General features: G+C 34.9%; 1 protein-coding gene across 17 annotated transcripts in view; it reads left to right on the top strand.

Annotated features, from left to right (window-relative positions):
- Window positions 1-20,408, top strand: part of DST (dystonin) — a 385,237-nt gene that overhangs the window by 211,277 nt on the left and 153,552 nt on the right. For 16 of the 17 annotated variants that reach the window (XM_010387943.2, XM_030928393.1, XM_010387944.2 and 13 more), the window contains 14 exons: window positions 2,036-2,131; window positions 2,723-2,848; window positions 3,483-3,635; window positions 3,817-3,971; window positions 4,177-4,303; window positions 5,082-5,265; window positions 6,076-6,233; window positions 6,726-6,904; window positions 7,731-7,869; window positions 8,675-8,868; window positions 9,960-10,122; window positions 10,831-10,914; window positions 12,851-12,958; window positions 13,470-13,568. In XM_010387943.2, coding sequence (XP_010386245.2) covers window positions 2,036-2,131; window positions 2,723-2,848; window positions 3,483-3,635; window positions 3,817-3,971; window positions 4,177-4,303; window positions 5,082-5,265; window positions 6,076-6,233; window positions 6,726-6,904; window positions 7,731-7,869; window positions 8,675-8,868; window positions 9,960-10,122; window positions 10,831-10,914; window positions 12,851-12,958; window positions 13,470-13,568 — 1,965 coding nt within the window. Of the gene's footprint in view, window positions 1-2,035; window positions 2,132-2,722; window positions 2,849-3,482; window positions 3,636-3,816; window positions 3,972-4,176; window positions 4,304-5,081; window positions 5,266-6,075; window positions 6,234-6,725; window positions 6,905-7,730; window positions 7,870-8,674; window positions 8,869-9,959; window positions 10,123-10,830; window positions 10,915-12,850; window positions 12,959-13,469; window positions 13,569-17,380; window positions 20,111-20,408 lie in introns of all 17 variants that reach the window. The other variant, XM_030928392.1, reaches the window with a different exon arrangement.

Genomic DNA, 20,408 nt, shown 5'->3' on the forward strand with positions numbered 1-20,408 from the left:
TTTATCAGGTTGCCTGTGCAGTTGGAACAATGTTTTAAATTGTATGTTAGACAGAGTTAGTGACTTTCTGAATGGAGGATGGGGGGTTATGTAAGAAAGTAGGGATTGTCACACATGGGCTTAGGGATTGTCATTCATGGGCAGTCAGATGTGATATTTTGCCAGAGGAAAAAAAGTGATGCTTGTCTTGAAAGTTGTCATGCTTCAAACTCACAATTGAGGAAAGGAATCTGATAGGTTCACTGAAATCATAATAACTCAAAATATTAGTATAATTCTAGGCTCATCAGGAAGTTTAAGGATGGTATGTATGATCTTTTATATAAAATACGGTTTTGTGTCTACATGAAATGTCACATATGAATGTTAAAAACGTAGAAGAGTAGGGAACCTTTTGGGAAAGGAAAGTAGAATAATGGAGGGCCTGGTATGTGGTTTTGTACACTAATAAACTAAAAAAAGAGTATTTCTTAGGGTAGAGAGATGAAAACTGTTATGAAATATGATTATGGGCCAAGAATTTTGATGGGAATGGAACATGTGAATGTCACTCTGATCACTTTTATGTAGAAATTATAATTTAATTAATGAAAAATTTCTTAAGTAAAATGAAACCTTGGTCATCTTTATGATCCCATTGGCCTATCCAGTGTCTTGTTTGGGTACATGGGTAATATTTAGTTAATTATCAATACTGTTTCATGTTTTATATGAAAAAGTAATATATGATACATGTTTTCTAGCCAATTTACTGAAAGTAGCTTAATTTGAGGTAGAATATGATCATGATATGTTGCCAGATTTTCAATGCTGCATCATGCATTCCATTCAGAAACGCTGCCTAACTATAGCTCAGCAGGAATGAGCTTTTCCAAAAGAAGAAAAAAATGACAGGCTTACTTAAAAGTTATTAAAGCATCTCGAGTGCCCTCTTCTGGAAATCAGTGAATTGCACCTTAAATAGAAAAGAGTATTTCATGTTTCCTTAAGGAAGTAGGTATCCTTTCTACAATATTGTTTACCCTCATGAAAGATACACCCTGTATTGAATTAAAGTTCAAGAAACACATTTTTAAAATAAAAATAAAAATTCCTAGTATTATCATCATTATAATTTCAGAATTACACTAATTTGAGAGTACACACATTTCCTTTTCCACCCTCCCCAAACCTTACCCCAGCAAAAACAAAGAGAAAACTACATAACCATGTATTTCTGTGTTAGAAGGTATATTTTATGATCTAGCACCATAAAAATTCAGAGAAAGGAGAGATGAATGTGCCACAAAAGAAAACATATCGGAGGATTCCGCAAAGCAGATGTAAGAGCTGGTGGCAAAGAAGTCAGGAGTTGGTTTTGTAAATAGGAGGGATAGCTTGCATTTATTTTAGTTTTTAAATTTTTTTTTCCCGTAGCAAGAGTTAATTTTTTTCTTATATTTTAAGAAGAAATTTCAAGAAGCTTAAAATTGAAAATAGATCAACTTGCGTGGTTTAAAAATTTGTATTTAAACTTTAGGACTGACTTTGTATAAGTGAGAAGACTTAGGTAAGAGTAAAATTTTACTGCCCTGATTTTCTTTTTTTCTTTTCTTTTCTTTTTTTTTGAGATGGAGTTTCACTCTTGTTCCCCAGGCTGGAGTGCAATGGCGCAATGTTGGCTTACTGTAACCTCCACCTCGTGGGTTCAGGCAATTCTCCTACCTTGCCTCCCGAGTAGCTGGGATTACAGGCATGTGCCACCACACCTGGCTAATTTTTGTATTTTTAGTAGAGACACGATTTCACTATGTTGGCCAGGCTGGTCTTGAACTCCGGACCTCAGGTGATCCGCCTGCCTCGGCCCCTCAAAGTGTTGGGACTATAGGCATGAGCCACCATGCCCAGTCACTGCCCTGATTTTCAAGTCTTACTCTGCCAAAACAATTGGTCATCTATTTCGATAGTGGAGTTAGCATTTAGAAGCATCAGTATCAAAAGGTATGTGTGCCTTGTTTCTCTCCAGTTAGTTAAATGGCTCTGTTTTATCTTTAAGGCCTACAGAGCAGCAATGCAGACGCAGTGGAGCTGGATCTTACAGCTCTGCCAGTGTGTGGAGCAGCACATAAAGGAGAACACAGCATATTTTGAGGTATGTGAGTAGAATCATAACTTCAGTAAAATCATAACTTCAATTTATATATATATATAAATAATTTGAATTGTTTTCTTTGTAGGCTGGAAGAGTTGGTTTTATGTCCTATGAGATAGATTGAAGTATTCTGTTAATGCAGGAATCCTTTAAAAATCTCTTAAGATATCCTAAAATCTTTATTCTACTCTACAAATGTGCCTCTTATTTAGGAACTGTTTTCATATAGAGAATCAACCATCTATAACCGCTGAACTTCTAAAATCATAGAAGTTTTTAAGTATTCTTGGAATTTTACTCCTACTTAAAAATTGTTTAAATCCTAATTTAAAACAGACCTTCAGTCAAAATAAAAGAGTCAAAACATCGTATACACATAAGCTTTGGACACTTAGTATATTCATTCATAACTATTCAACTTCAAGGGTTATTCTTTGGTTCAAGGAAGGATGTGACTATTAAGCTATCTTGTGCTTTTATTCTCTTCTCACTTATGAGGGGTACACATAGGACCTTGGTTTTGGAGGGTGACAGCTGTGTGCTTTGCTGGTATTTAACATACTTTAACTGACAGGTTTCTTCTTTCCTTAGTTTTTCAATGATGCCAAAGAAGCTACTGATTACTTAAGGAATCTAAAAGATGCCATTCAGCGGAAGTACAGCTGTGATAGATCAAGCAGCATTCACAAGCTAGAAGACCTTGTTCAGGAATCAATGGTACTAATACAAAACCTATGCATTTTATAAGTATGCATAAGTGATTAGATTAGTGTTTTATATGAGCAGAACTTTGTATTTTATTGGCACTCTTGACATTTCCCACTAATTCAATTATACATTTGTACATTCGGTTTTAGTATTCTTTTGGCAACAAATACAACAAAAGTGTTTTTTTATGTGATAGCTTTGATATTTTAAGATGGTTTTATAGTGGTGTGTGTGTGTGTGCGCGCACACACGTGTGTGTTTAGTCATTCATTCTGCAAATACTTTTTAAGTTCTTAATATATCCTGGGCACTGTTTTAGGTTCTAGAGCTACAGCAGTGAACAAAGCAGACAAGAATCTCTACCATTGTGCTTGCATACTAGAGAGGGAGTTAGACAATAAATAGGATAAATAAGTAAAATTTATATAGTATGTTAGGTAGCGTAAATGTCAAAGAAGAAAAAGAAAACCAAACAAACCAAAGAAAGGAAGAGGGATGCAAGACAGAGTGGAGGGGGAATGATTGAAAATTTAGACTAGGTAGTCAGAGAAGACTTTTCTGATGAAGTTTAATTTGTGTGAAGTGCTGAAGGCATGGAGAGTATGTCTTTTACTTCTTAAAATTCACTGTGTTTATTACCTAGGAAGAGAAAGAAGAACTTCTGCAGTACAAAAGCACGATAGCAAGCCTAATGGGAAAAGCAAAAACAATAATTCAACTGAAGCCAAGGAATTCTGACTGTCCACTCAAAACTTCTATTCCAATCAAAGCTATCTGTGACTACAGACAAATTGAGGTACTTGCAACTCCTAGAAACACACCAGTTTCTGTCATTATTCATATATTTTGTAAATGAGATCATATTGCTAACTAGTGATGATTTCCCACCTCATAAAACAAAAAAAATCCTAGGATTGAGTATGGAAAACAGTTAACAGTGACCTCATTGAGTTACTCTGCTCTTTATTTAAAACCAGATAACCATTTACAAAGATGATGAATGTGTTTTGGCAAATAACTCTCATCGTGCTAAATGGAAGGTCATTAGTCCTACTGGGAATGAGGCTATGGTCCCATCTGTGTGCTTCACCGTTCCTCCGCCAAACAAAGAAGCGGTAGACTTTGCCAACAGGTTTGTATATATTAGCTGAAAACATTGATCTAGTTTTGGGGGCTCTCTGAAGATTGAAGAAACAATTAATACTTTGTCAACGCCCCACAGGATCAGAAGTCTCTAGAACTAATAAACATGGAGTATTTCACACATAAAGAAAAATTGCAGTGTGTTTTCAGAGGGAGTAAAAAGTTTAATCCGAGTTATTTTTCATGTATTTCAGAATTGAGCAACAGTATCAGAATGTCCTGACTCTTTGGCATGAGTCTCACATAAACATGAAGAGTGTAGTATCCTGGCATTATCTCATCAATGAAATTGATAGAATTCGAGCCAGCAATGTGGCTTCAGTAAGTGTGAGTCTATATGTCTACCCAATATGTCCAAAAATGTGTGTGCCTTTTTGTATGTGTGGTGGAGTTTGTATTTGCTGTAGAATAGGATGGAGTCCGGCAAATCCATGCTAATATTCATTTATTCAGTGAATATTTGTTATATGCCCACAGCATATAAGGCACTTTTTAAGAATTGAGGAAATCCGGAGATCACAAATTTCATTCAGTGCTTACTGTGAGATGGGGAGACAGAATGTAGTTGTTGGATATACATTAATGGGTGCAGTTGATTTCATTTATTGAGTTTTGTAGACTTGTTTTTCTTTGTCATTAAAATTGTTGGCCGGGTGCGGTGGCTCACGCCTGTAATCCCAGGACTTTGGGAGGCCGAGGTGGGCAGATCACCTGAGAGGTCTGGAGTTCGAGACCAGCCTGACCAACGTGGAGAAACCCCGTCTCTACTAAAAATACAAAATTAGCCAGGTGTGGTGGCGCATACCTGTAATCTTAGCTACTCTGGAGGCTGAGGCAGGAGAATTGTTTGAATCTGGGAGGGGGAGGTTGTAGTGAGCTGAGATCGTGCCATTGCAGCCTGGGCAACGAGAGTGAAACTCTGTCTCAAAAGAAAAAAAAAAAACACTAAAATTGTTAATGAAAAAGACAGTTAATTTCAAATGTTTCTATTTATGATTATTCATTTAGATTAGCATATACCATACAACCAATTTGAAGTGTATCCCATTCAAATCTATTAGTAATAGAATGAATTACATGGGTCTTTGGTCTTCTTTAGATAAAGACAATGCTACCTGGTGAACATCAGCAAGTTCTAAGTAATCTACAATCTCGTTTTGAAGATTTTCTGGAAGATAGCCAAGAGTCCCAAATCTTTTCAGGCTCAGATATAACACAACTGGAAAAGGAGGTTAATGTATGTAAGCAGTATTATCAAGAACTTCTTAAGTCTGCAGAAAGAGGTAAAGCATGGGGATCCCTGTCTTTTTTTCCCCATAGGCGTTTAGTTCTGGCTAATTTTTGCTCTCAATGGGAATCTCAATCTTAGGTATAGCGTATCACTCAGCCTATGATATGTAGACACAATTGCTGGAACGGTAAAAGCATGTTTGAGGTAGGAAGACTCAAGAAGGGATTTATTTGTTTCTAAATGATGAATTAATAAAAGGTGCCAACCAACTGGTTGGACAAACAACGAATTCTTACTTTTCATCATTTTCACTATTTTGTAATCCTTCAGTTTCAGAAAAGATTCAATTATTTTCCTACTTACCAAACTTGGATTTTATACAAGGATTAAAGCAAAAGATTTTTGCCTAGTTAACTTTTGTTAGATAAAGATTTTATTTTGAACTTTTTTGATTTTAGAGACAATTTTATTAGTAATATTCTATTTTTAAAAAATCGAAAACATTAAATGTTATTCACCTACTTTTTACTGTTAAGGATTTTTATTTGATTTTTGTAATTAATGTGTAGCTAATATAATTCACATTTTTGTGAACATAAAATAGCAACATATTACTTTGGACAGCATTTAATCAGAAATTGGTACTTCAAATGTCATTTGGGAAATTTTATTAATTCTTCTTAAATTTTAAGATATATGTTTTAAGATTTATACCCTTAGAATGGGTTTGTGATGAAAACAGGAACTATTCACTTGACTAGCTATGTCCCAGTAATAATAAAGTTGTCATATTAAAACATAAACAGAAGCTTCTAAGAGATAGAAAACAAGGTCTTTCTAAACATCATATTTATTTTCACAGAGGAGCAAGAGGAGTCAGTTTATAACCTCTACATCTCTGAAGTTCGAAACATTAGACTTAGGTTAGAGAACTGTGAAGATCGGCTGATTAGACAGATTCGAACCCCCCTGGAAAGAGATGATTTGCATGAAAGTGTGTTCAGAATCACAGAACAAGAGGTGAGAGCTATAAATATGTTGGGAAAAAAACTAACTCTCTTAATGACCTTACGTATCATCTCTTGTGACTTCTTAATGTTCAGTTTTGTACACTCACACTAGCCAGTCTAGTGTGAGGTGAGGTCTGATTATGTAATTATTGCTGATTATAAACTAGGATTCAGTCTACCTCTGACTCAGGTAAACATGAGAATATGTACACTCTCACCTTCATTGTGATGAAGGACATAAGGACTTGTAATAAAAGTCATTATGCACCTGCTGTGTGCAAAAGTACTAAGTTAGATGTTGAGCCTAAGGAGATGAGCAGTAAAGGAATTATTGATTGTAAAACTTGAATGCCATGGCATGGTTTCTTTGATAAAAAGCAAAGAATATGTATATTTCTAAGTCATTGGTCTTAATGTGAAATGTGTGTTTTTAAACTAGTTTAAGAAAAACACCTAATCACAGGTGATGGCCTGATACCTTTGTTTGTTCTCTGTTTTATAGAAACTAAAGAAAGAGCTGGAACGACTTAAAGATGATTTGGGAACTATCACAAATAAGTGTGAGGAGTTTTTCAGTCAAGCAGCAGCCTCTTCATCAGTCCCTGCCCTACGATCAGAGCTTAATGTGGTCCTTCAGAACATGAACCAAGTCTATTCTATGTCTTCCACTTACATAGATAAGTATGTAACTGCTATCTCAATATATAAATTGCTTCATACAACTCTCATTTTTATTTAGTATTAATTTAAAATTTTTTTAATTAATATAAATATTACATTTTATTTTGTCTTAAGAAATACATTATTGGCTGGGCACGGTGGCTCATGCCTGTAATCACAGCACTTTGGGAAGCCAAGGCGGGTGGATCACCTGAGGTCAGGAGTTCAGGACCAGCCTGGCCAACATGGCGAAACCCCATCTCTATTAAAAATACAAAAGTTAGCCAGGCATGGTGGTAGGCATCTGTAGTCCCAGCTACTTGGGAAGCTGTGGCAGGAGAATTGCTTGAATCTGGGAGGTGGAGGTTGCAGTGAGCCAAGATCGCGCCACTGCACTCCAGCCTGGGTGACAGAGCAAGAGTCCGTTTCAAAAAAAAAAAAAAAAGAGAAATACGTTATTTTTATGGAGTGATGACACTTCTCTATGTTGATAGTGGGTGTGCTTCAGACATTAGCATGTAATGTATGGTCCTCCCACATTTTGCATGTAATTTGGGTAGCTCAGCAGTTGTAGCCAATGAATTTTCGTCTCATACTTAAACAAAGTTAGAAAGAAACCATCTTATGTTGCAATCTCTTGCTGAATACCATTTGTGGGTCGGGATGGGTTGGAGCACATACTCTCTATTAAGAAGAAAGCCAGAAAAATGTTAGTTTCATGGTAAATGTATCAGTGTTCCAACGTGAAGAACATGTTATGTCATGTGTCATAATGGTGCTTCAGGACTACATTATGCAAAAGTAAACATTTAACAATAGGTGGCTATTGTTTAATTTCCTTTTTAAGGTTAAAAACTGTTAACTTGGTGTTAAAAAACACTCAAGCTGCAGAAGCCCTTGTAAAACTCTATGAAACTAAATTGTGTGAAGAAGAAGCAGTTATAGCTGACAAGAATAATATTGAGAATCTAATAAGTACTTTAAAGGTATGAGATTCACTTTTGGCTATTTTTAAATATCATATTCTACAGGTATATCTCTAGCACTTAGATCTTCAAATATCAAGCATTAAATATCTTGGATTTTTGAATGGATTTATTCCATTTGTGTCTCTGTGATCTCACAGCTTACTCTAAATAAGTATCTTCAATCATTTTAGCTTGAGGAGAGTTCTCATTTGAAGTTCGAACCCTTTTGACAGTAGGTTTTGATAGTCAATTCATGTTGGTAGCAAGAGGAGTCGAAGCTAAACATTAAATTATTTGTGATAGATAACTTGCTAAAAAAGAAGTTAATTTAAGCTATCAAGGAGGTAAATAGAAAAGTTAATCTGAGAAAGGAAAAAGACTTGTAGTTCAACTCATCTATATGTATTTCTTTAGCAAGTGTTGAAACGATTGCAAATCAATTTTTGAAAGTTATCTCAGTGATATTTAATGCGTGTATTCCTTTTTAACAATGGGATTAGTAGGTACTTAAAAGCAGACAATGAAAAGACTTACTTTATTATTGGACGTAGCAAACTTGCTTATGGAATATATTTTATTTTGTTGATATACAAATTTTATTAGGCTGAACTTTATAAAATTGTCATTAAAAAATCAGAGTACAGTCAAATATTGAAAATTTTGTAAGGTTTGAACTAATGTAGCATCTTGTATATGAAAGACATTCTTTCCTTTATCTTGTTTTCTACCTGTCATTTGTAAATAAATTGTAATTAGGTAAATAATGTATTTACCCAGTGATTGGTTAACATTTTTATAACTTTTACCAATTAATGTATTTTAGCAATGGAGATCTGAAGTAGATGAAAAGAGACAGGTATTCCATGCATTAGAGGATGAGTTGCAGAAAGCTAAAGCCATTAGTGATGAAATGTTTAAAACGTATAAAGAACGGGACCTTGATTTTGACTGGCACAAAGAAAAAGCAGATCAATTAGTTGAAAGGTGGCAAAATGTTCATGTGCAGATTGACAACAGGTTAGTATCCTTTTTTGTTCAGTTTTAGCACAGATTTAATGTCTGTCTATGGTAAATGAGTAAAATCTAAACATGAGGCTATGTTTTTTACTTCCATAGTTAATTACAATATCTCTACTTAGCCATATTTCTTTCTTTCTTGGACGACTTTAGTAAGATGTTTAACTTCAAAATAAGCATTTTTTTCAACTCTGTTTCTATTCATGTATTCTAGCATTTATGTAGTTAATCTGCTTGCCTTTTCTGAAGGAAAAAACAATGTAGTTCTCTAATTATTACCAACTTATAATATTCAAATAACCATGACTTAGTAAGAGCATGAAGCATGTATGTGATAGGGCTGTGTGTAGCTTCTATACTGGACTTAAGAAATGTAAAGAAATGGAAATGCCCTAATGTTCATTGTAATTGAAGATACAAGAAAGTCAAAATCATTTGCTCAGTTACTGAATTAAAAAAGATTTTAGGGTTCATCTTAAAATAAATGAATTTGTGTCCTTTCTTGTTCATTTTCATGCTTATATTAATGCAAATGAAATGCTCTTATGATACAGTGCCATTCTCGAAAAATAAAATTATGTTCAAATATGTGTTATCTCTAACAAATATGATACATAGGTTTAATGTGGTGGTTTTAAAAATCATAAGAGACAAGTATGTAATCACAACTTCTGGAAAATACTGTTTGAGACCATGTTGAACCATTCATTGGACTACCTTATCGTTATTTCAAAACTGAACTGCCATTTGATGCAAGCCTTACTATTCAAGATACTGTAATTAATAATAATTATGGTTAAGTTTCCACTTTCCTTGCTTTTTAGCTTTAGCCTCTTGGGCTTGTTCCTAGAATAATCACTGTCACTAAATTGCACAATTCAGGGAGCAGAATGTTTATATTCAACCCAAAGCCAACAAGGAATGCCCTTGGAGATGTGTCTCAGGGTGCTGCAGCCTTGAGTTCTTTATTCATACCCCTCTTGTGCTTAGTGCATTGTGGTCCAGTTATTTTGTCTCTCCTGTCTCTACATCTTTCACCCTCCTGATGGATATTGTTGGACACTGTGACTATTCCATTACTATTCTCTTAGGTTACGGGACTTAGAGGGCATTGGCAAATCACTGAAGTACTACAGAGATACTTACCACCCTTTAGATGATTGGATCCAGCAGGTTGAAATTACTCAGAGAAAGATTCAGGAAAATCAGCCTGAAAATAGTAAAACCCTAGCCACACAGTTGAATCAACAGAAGGTATGTAAAAATAACTCCCTCTACTGAGGTTATGTCTGCATTTGGTCAGTCATGCTCCTCAACTTCCTTTCCTATGTTAAATGAAAAAGTCAACTGTTTAGAGGAAGGTGGAGAGTATATTAAAAATACTAAAATCTTGCAACCCAAACCTGCATACATGACTTATTTTTATTTCTTGGAAGTAATTTTTGAAAGCATGAGTAATCCAAAAGTGGAGAGTGTTGGGATGGTTTTCAAATTCCTGATGATAATTTATTTAATCATAGGTATAGAAATCTCTTTGACACTTTGCTGGCCACAATAGTTTTCTGGGTTCCTAAATAAGTAAAAATGGTTATCTATGGAAAATTAGATACCACATTTGACAGAAAGTTTGAATGCTTTGCGATTTTTGTTCTATCTTTAGGGGCCAGTCACAGCTAGCTCTGTTTTTTTCAGGAATAGGTGGTGGCCAAGGGCATCGAGTCTGCTTTTGGATAATTCCTAAGGAGTTTAGTAATTTCTGCTTTGAAAGCAACATGGTGGGTCACTTCTGTGACTTAATCTGGTAGTTTGTAATTTACCCATAAGTCGAGTTGCATATTAAGTGCAAAGGGCTAAGGAGCTATACCGTGAAGTGGTGTAGATATGTCTTAGTTACTGAGCATCTTATGTAGCAGAATAGCTGAATTCCTTGTAATTTTTCTTCTAAACTGTGTATGTTTATAGATGTTGGTGTCTGAAATAGAAATGAAACAGAGCAAAATGGACGAGTGTCAAAAATATGCAGAACAGTACTCAGCTACAGTGAAGGTAGGAAGATTCATTAACTTAAGTAAAATTTAGTATTCAGGTATGTGATTCTACATATACTTTCAAAGCCATGCAAGTCATTTCACTCAGTGTTAAAAAGTAAAAAGAATCTTCATTTGAACTGTTTTGACACTTATCTAATAATTCTTTGTGAAATTAGTCACATGATAGCCCCCCAGTTCATTCATCTTCTTCTCTCTCACATGTGTACACCCCTGCCACTCCCAGCCACCACAATAATTAACTCTGTAGTTGGTTTCTTATCACTTTTCTCTCTTTCTTTCTTCTTTAACATTGTTAGGGTATTTCATGGGAGAACTTCTAACTTCCTCACTTAGGGGGACATTTTTCATGCTTTTCAAGTTATCATTGACAACTTTTCAGTTTTAGCCTTCCAGATCCATAGTTCCATTGCTTAGCCGGGAAAGGGGGGGTTGCATAGGGCTACACTACTGTTACCTATATTTCCATGAGCTTCCAAACAGACTTGGGAAATTACCTGACCACCCTACATGTTTCTGATTTTGTCCCCATCTTGGAAGCATCTCCAGGATTGGATAGATTATTAAAAATGTAATTTTGCAGTACAGTCATGTGTTGCTTAACAAAGGGGATATGTTCCGAGAAATGCGTTGGTAGGTGATTTTTTTCATTGTGTGAACATCGTAGAGTGTACTCACATAAACCTAGATGTTACAGCTTTCTACACACTTAGGCTATATGGTACAGCCTCTTGCTCCTAGACTATAAACCTGTACAGCATGTTGCTATACTGAATAGTGTAGGCAACTGTAATAAGATGGTATCTATGTGTGTATCTAAACATAGAAAAAGTATAATAAAAATAGGGAATAAAATATAAAAAATGGTACACCTGTATAGAGCAGCTACCATGAATGGAGCTTGTGGGACTAGAAGTTGCTTTGGGTGAGTTAGTGAGTGAGTTGTGAGTGAAGGTAAAGGCCTAGGACATTACCGTACACCTCTATAGAATTTATAAACACTGTACACTTAGACTATACTAGTTTATAAAAAAATTTCTTCAATAATAAATTAACATTAACTTAATGTAACTTTTTTACGTTATAAACTTGTAATTTTTTTAACCTTTTGACTCCTTTGTCATAACTCTTAACTTAAAACAACGAACACATTGTATAGCCATACAGAAGTATTTTCTTTCTTTTTATCTTTATTCTGTAAGCTTTTTTCTATTTTTAATTTTTTTTTTTTAACTTTTTAAACTTCTTTGTTAAAGCCTAAGACACAAACATACACATTAGCTTAGGCCTATATAAAGTCAGGATCATCAATATCACTGTCTTACACCTCCAAATCCCACGGGAAGGTCTTCAGGGGCAATCACATGTACAGAGTCGTCTGCTCCTATGACAACAATGCCTTCTTCTGGAATACTTTCTGAAGGACCTGTCTGAAACTGTTTTACAGTTAACTTTTTTTTTTTTTTAAGTGAGTAGAAGTACACTCTAAACAATGAAAAGTATAGTGTGGTAAATATATAGCAGTAACATAGTCATTTATTACCAAGTATTACATACTGAACATAATTGTATGTGCTATACTTTTGTACAACTGGCAGCACAGTAAATTTGTTTACACCAGCATCGCCACAAACGTGAGTAACGCATTGTGCTGTGACATCACTAGGCAATAGGTATTTTTCAGCTCCATTATAATTTTATGGGGCTACCATCGTGTATACAGTCTGTCCTTGACTGAAATATTGTCATGTGAAACACGACTATATTTTCTGTATTTAAACTTAATTTAATGAATCTAGGTTCTAATGATTTATGTCAAATCACTAAAGTTAATTTAGTGAATCTAGGTTCTAATTATCTGTGTTAACTTACTGTAGAATGAAACTCTAGTACTTTGCTTCAGTTCATTTTATTTTATTGACTCCTTTATACAGGACTATGAATTACAAACAATGACCTACCGGGCCATGGTAGATTCACAACAAAAATCTCCAGTGAAACGCCGAAGAATGCAGAGTTCAGCAGATTTCATTATTCAAGAGGTAATAAAAGTATGAGAGAAAGAGGGGAAAGGGCATAAAAGAAAGAACACTTTCTTTTTGAATTTTATTTTTTATTGTGATAAAACATACATAGTATAAAACTTACCATTTTAACAATTTTAAATGTACAGTTTAATGGTATTGCAGTATATCACAATATCGTGCAACTGGTACCACTGTTTATTTCCAGAACGTTTTCATCATCCCAAACAGAAAGTCTGTACCGAGGACAATACATTCTATTAAGGGTTTTTATAAACCCTTTATAAATTTTTATTTAAGATTAATTATTAACTATAGAGATAAATAAATGTACTTCATGGTGAAATTTAGAAGAGAATTATCATTTACTATGATTTGCACAATAGTAATAAGCTCATTCTTGCCATTTATTATGGGGGAGTTGTGTGTTTTGCTGTCTAAAAGCCTAATGTAATTATTATTCAAAATTCATTCAACTTATTAAGAGTAATGGAGGTAATGCTTTTATTATTTTTTTCCTTACTTGCAGTTCATGGACCTAAGGACTCGGTATACTGCCCTGGTCACTCTCATGACACAATATATTAAATTTGCTGGTGATTCATTGAAGAGGCTGGAAGAGGAGGAGGTAATCATTAACAGTGAGCAGCCTGTAAATATAAAGGAGCTAGAGATGAGCAGTAACTGCAGTATAGTTTGGGAAAGCAAAACGTGTTTCATGATAAATTTATGTGGCTAGTAGCAGATGTACAAATAAATATTGAATTATAAAATTACAGTGAAAACGACTGAAGGCTTAGGATTTTGGTCTGTCTGTAAGATTCACTCAAATAGAAAGTCATTTCATTTCATGACTTTACATTTTCACTTCGGGACTCTAATATGGTGGGGTTAATGTCTTAAATAAATTATGAAATTTTGGCAGTTTGGCAGAATATTTTTCAGCTTTCTCACAGCTGAGAAGTATACTTCTTTGAAGTATAGTTACTGCTGGTATGATGTCTACAGGAATACTACATTAACACATTTGTCTTAAGCATTTTAAATTAATTTGTATCTCAAGAAGTTAAAATTATTATATATAATGTAAAGATGCTAACCTAAAAGTAGTAGATGTTTTTACAAAATGATGATACTTTTAAGAATTTTGGAGTTTTGGGTTTTTTTTTTTTTTTTCAAAAAGATATAGCACATGGCATTTAAAAAGGCTATTTAAATGCCATTCTGATTTGGAGAACTTCTGCAGCTTTGATTCTGCTTTTAAAAATTATATTCAGAAATAGGAAGAGTAAGGAGTTATTTATAAAAATCAATGGTCACCAAAGGCTCTTGTATCTAATGTAAAAGGGAGTATGCTATGCTTTATTATCTTGATATACTTTCTATTCCCCAGAACAGACAAAAATAGTAGAATGAATGTTGAAATAAATAAATTGTGGGACATTAGCCATTTTAAATTGGACTGTTATTGAAATTCTAAAGGTGATTATGCTTAATGTAACTCCGTTCATATGAGAGCCGAAACAGCAGTAAACATCTATTGGATGTTACTTTCTCAGTTTTCTAAAAATGTGACCACTGTTATAAACTATTTTAGTCTGTTCAGAGTTAACAGTTTTCTGCAGCTAAATCACTAACATAGCTAATTGCAAGACTTTATAACACTCTTCCTTTGTGCTTAAGAGAACCAGGATATTTGTGACCATCTTAATTGCATGCATCTTTCATCTATGAAAGAACATCCATAATTTTCTTATATTTTTAGTTTTTGAGAGATCTTATTCCATTTTAAATGGTATGCAGATCTTTTAAATTGTATATGCAGTAGTTAAATATAAAATAAAATAAATTCTTATAGTACGTATCTGATTATACATATATGGGCCACTTACTTGATTTTTCTGATGAAGCAGAATACTAGCAATTGATAGAAACAAAGAATATTTTAGAAGGCCGTAATTGAATGCAAGTTATTATTGTCATCCTTAAAAATGTCAAAGATTTATAATTAATTGAAACCAGCAAATATAGTTATGGAAGAACAAGCGAAGGCTATAATTTAAAATAGGTTAAAAAAAACTGCCACTTAAGATTACATTAATGGAATGTCATGTAAAAGATACATAGCTCAATTTTTAGACTCAAAAGATTGGTGTTTCTGCAACTGAGGTTTGAAGACCCACATGAAAAACCTTGGTTTAAAGCAGAATTTTCTATAATAAACATAAAATCAAAGATGGATGCAAGTTAATTTCGGAAGTAATACTGATTTAGTTAAAAGAAATGTTACTAAAAATATCTGTAATAGATATTAGATATGAAAGAGAGATTCTTTAGTCTGCTGAGAACAAAATATGCAAAGTATTAATCACTGTGATTAAAGGGCAAGATTGAGGAAGATTTAGATAAAAGTTAAGGAAGTTATTTTTATGCAATTAAGTTTGAGATCCACAAGAAAGCAAGTCAGCAATTGGACTAAATTATTTCTAGTAATTTTTCTCACATATGCTAAAAAACTCAGGAGTTATCCAGACAACATGATTCTTTTTTTTTTTTTTTTTTTTTTTTCCCCGAGACAGACCTCTGTTGCCCAGGCTGGAGTACAGTGGCGCGATCTCAGCTTACTGCAACCTGCGCCTCCTGGGTTCAAGTAATTCACTGCCTCAGCCTTCCGAGTAGCTGGGATTACAGGCGCCTGCCACCATGCCAGGCTAATTTTTGTATTTTTAGTAGAGATGGGGTTTCACCATGTTGGCCAGGCTTGTCTTGAACTCCTGACCTCATAGTCCACCCACCTTGGGCTCCCAAAGTGCTGGGATTACAGGCGTGAGCCACCATGCCCAGAACAGATTCTTAACAAATCATTGCATTGACTAATGAAGACATTGAGGGTTCAACAACAGATACTTTCTTTCTGAGGGAATTTTTAGTTTTTTTAAATCTGAGCATGACCAAGAAAAAGAAAGGGCTCAGAATTTCTTAGCAATAGCTACGTTTTAAAGGAGGTTTGATAAGGAACTGAGACTGTCTTAGAAATAACCTCCTCAAGAAATATTGAAAACTTAGTATTTAAATAGATAAAATGCTCACGTGTCACAGGATTGACCCTGATACTAAAATAAAGAAAATAGAGTCTTGGAGATAACAGGTTATGAGATTTGTTTCTGTATGAATTATTATTAGAAACCTTATTTAGGTTAGTGGAGAAAACAACTGAAATTATCATCAAAATTATTGGAGATCAAGAAATTAGAGGAAGCAAAATAAGATGTATGGTCTATAATAGAAATTAAATTCTTGAAATTCACCAAAGCTTCTCAATGAAAACAAATCTGTCTAAAATAATTTCTCTATTCCTGTTTAAATTATTTCATGGTGATCTTGAGTTGATGATACAAAACTAACAACACTAGAGTATTAATAAAGAGAAATTAAATTAATTAAATTGTAATTATAAACTAATCATGATCATGTAGTTCTGTAATCAGTGTAAAGCATACTCCTCCCAGCTGACATTGATTCTGTTCCTAGAAGAGTAAAAAAATTTTCTTGTAATTTTTTCTATACATTGGAGCTGAATCCCTAAGTATATATTTAAAAGCTATTATACTTAACAAATATCTTTATATTTATGGAGTATTTAAAGGTACTTGTCAAAGTGATTCATATGAGGCATGTTATTAACAACAGCAACAAAATCTCTGAGTATATGAAGCACATCTTTTCCAAAGCCGTCAGGACTGTAGCTGCCTTTGCATTAGCAATTCTGATGATTATAATTGTCATAATATGGCAAGTATAAACAAATAAGGGATCTGACTACAAATTTCAAGTTATTATATAATTTTCCTTCTTCCCCATGTTATTTCCTAATTTGGCTCTCTGTTCTAAAGTTCTGTGCTTTGCTTTTTTAACCATAAGACATGGGAATGTAAGTATCATTTTTTAATTTCTATCAGGCTAGAAAACTAAATTCTTTAGCGTCATTTGGTTCCTATGTGTTGGGTGTTCTTCCTACCTCTTAGGGTTGCATGCAAGAGAAGAAAGGGCACCGTTGTAAGAGTTTTATTTCACACTTTGTCACTCACCCAATGTGAGTTTGCAGAATATCTCTCTTCCTCATTTCTCCCTTTCCTCATCTGTTGTAAGTTCCCTTCTTGCTATAATATTCTAAGCTAGCTAATTTTTAAAATAAAATTATTCCTGAGGGACAAAAAGATATTCTTCAGAAAACCTGTCGTGAAGGATTTTTTGTCCTCTACTGCTGACTTTCTGAAGCTTCCTCTCTGAAGAAGGTGATGCTGCTGGTGGTGGTGGTGATAGCACTTGTTCTGCATTTGAGTTCACTTGGTTTTGTAAGTACTTTTATGAATATTGATTCATACATTGTAAGCTATTTTGAACAGAACAGGCTTGACACTTTCAAAACGTCTCTTGTAGATTAAAAGGTGTAAGGAGACTTCTGAACATGGGGCATATTCAGATCTGCTTCAGCGTCAGAAGGCAACAGTGCTTGAGAATAGCAAACTTACAGGAAAGATAAGTGAGCTGGAAAGAATGGTAGCTGAACTAAAGAAACAAAAGTCCCGAGTAGAGGAAGAACTTCCGAAGGTCAGGGAGGCTGCAGAAAATGAATTGAGAAAGCAGCAGAGAAATGTAGAAGATATCTCTCTGCAGAAGATAAGGGCTGAAAGTGAAGCCAAGCAGTACCGCAGGGAACTTGAAACCATTGTGAGAGAGAAGGAAGCCGCTGAAAGAGAACTGGAGCGGGTGAGGCAGCTCACCATAGAGGCCGAGGCCAAAAGAGCTGCCGTGGAAGAGAACCTCCTGAATTTTCGGAATCAGTTGGAGGAGAACACCTTCACCAGAAGAACACTGGAAGACCATCTTAAAAGAAAAGATTTAAGTCTCAATGATTTGGAGCAACAAAAAAATAAATTAACGGAAGAATTAAGAAGAAAGAGAGACAATGAGGAAGAACTCTTGAAGCTGATAAAGCAGATGGAAAAAGACTTTGCATTTCAGAAACAGGTGGCAGAGAAACAGTTGAAAGAAAAGCAGAGAATTGAATTGGAAGCAAGAAGAAAAATAACTGAAATTCAGTATACATGTAGAGAAAATGCATTGCCAGTATGTGCGATCACACAGGCTACATCATGCAGGGCAGTAACAGGTCTCCAGCAAGAACATGACAAACAGAAAGCAGAAGAACTCAAACAGCAGGTAGATGAACTAACAGCTGCCAATAGAAAGGCTGAACAAGACATGAGAGAACTGACATATGAACTTAATGCCCTCCAGCTTGAAAAAACGTCATCTGAGGAAAAGGCTCGTTTGCTAAAAGATAAACTAGATGAAACAAATAATACACTCAGATGCCTTAAGTTGGAGTTGGAAAGGAAGGATCAGGCGGAGAAAGGGTATTCTCAACAACTCAGAGAGCTTGGTAGGCAATTGAACCAAACCACAGGTAAGGCTGAAGAAGCCATGCAAGAAGCTAATGATCTCAAGAAAATAAAGCATAATTATCAGTTAGAATTAGAATCTCTTCATCAAGAAAAAGGGAAGCTACAAAGAGAAGTAGACAGAATCACAAGGGCACATGCTGTAGCTGAGAAGAGTATTCAGCATTTAAATTCACAAATTCATTCTTTTCGAGATGAGAAAGAATTAGAAAGACTACGAATCTGCCAGAGAAAATCAGATCATCTAAAAGAACAATTTGAGAAAAGCCATGAGCAGTTGCTTCAAAATATCAAAGCTGAAAAAGAAAATAATGATAAAATCCAAAGGCTCAATGAAGAATTGGAGAAAAGTAATGAGTGTGCAGAAATGCTAAAACAAAAAGTCGAGGAGCTTACTAGGCAGAATAATGAAACCAAATTAATGATGCGGAGAATTCAGGCAGAATCAGAGAATATAGTTTTAGAGAAACAAACTATCCAGCAAAGATGTGAAGCACTGAAAATTCAGGCAGATGGTTTTAAAGATCAGCTACGCAGCACAAATGAACACTTGCATAAACAGACAAAAACAGAGCAGGATTTTCAAAGAAAAATTAAATGCCTAGAAGAAGACCTGGCGAAAAGTCAAAATTTAGTAAGTGAATTTAAGCAAAAGTGTGACCAACAGAACATTATCATCCAGAATACCGAGAAAGAAGTTAGAAATCTGAATGCGGAGCTGAATGCTTCCAAGGAAGAGAAGCGACGTGGGGAGCAGAAAGTTCAGCTACAGCAAGCACAGGTGCAAGAGTTAAATAACAGGTTGAAAAAAGTACAAGATGAATTACACTTAAAAACCATAGAGGAGCAGATGACCCACAGAAAGATGGTTCTGTTTCAGGAAGAATCTGATAAATTCAAACAGTCAGCAGAGGAGTTTCGGAAGAAGATGGAAAAATTAATGGAGTCCAAAGTCATCACTGAAAATGATATTTCAGGCATTAAGCTTGACTTTGTGTCTCTTCAACAAGAAAACTGTAGAGCCCAAGAAAATGCTAAGCTTTGTGAAACAAACATTAAAGAACTTGAAAGACAGCTTCAACAGTATCGTGAACAAATGCAGCAAGGGCAGCATGTGGAAGCAAATCATTACCAAAAATGTCGGAAACTTGAGGATGAGCTGATAGCCCAGAAGTGTGAGGTTGAAAACCTGAAGCAAAAAATGGACCAGCAGATCAAAGAGCATGAACATCAATTAGTTTTGCTCCAGTGTGAAATTCAAAAAAAGAACACAGCCAAAGACTGTACCTTCAAACCAGATTTTGAGATGACAGTGAAGGAGTGCCAACACTCTGGAGAGCTGTCCTCTAGAAACACTGGACACCTTCACCCAACACCCAGATCCCCTCTGTTGAGATGGACTCAAGAACCACAGCCATTGGAAGAAAAGAGGCAACATCGGGTTGTTGAACAAATACCAAAAGAAGTCCAATTCCAGCCACCAGGGCCTCCACTTGAGAAAGAGAAAAGCCAGCAGTGTTACTCTGAGTACTTTTCTCAGACAAGCACCGAATTACAGATAACTTTTGATGAGACAAAGCCTATTACAAGACTATCTGAAATTGAGAAGATAAGAGACCAAGCCCTGAACAATTCTAGACCACCTGTTAGGTATCAAGATAACACATGTGAAATGGAACTGGTGAAGCTTTTGACACCCTTAGAGGTATGCTCTGTGTTCTGAGACCTTATCAACTACCTAATGTCAAATTTCTTCATTTGTTTCCTTTCTCTCCTAGACTAAATTTTTAAAACAGTTTTGAGTATGATTGGCTCTTTGTAGTTCTGACAGAAAAATAATGCTATACTTTTTCTGGTAACTTACTTGAATCTTTATTATAAATTAACACTTTAACTTTTGAATGTTTGTGATTAAACATACGGATGTAGTAGATATGCTGTTATATCTGTGGAGATACATTTTGAAATATGTGACTATCAAAAAAGCTAGAAGAACCAAGCAG

Source organism: Rhinopithecus roxellana, chromosome 4, assembly GCF_007565055.1.
Source record: "Rhinopithecus roxellana isolate Shanxi Qingling chromosome 4, ASM756505v1, whole genome shotgun sequence".
Classification (NCBI taxonomy): domain Eukaryota; kingdom Metazoa; phylum Chordata; class Mammalia; order Primates; family Cercopithecidae; genus Rhinopithecus; species Rhinopithecus roxellana.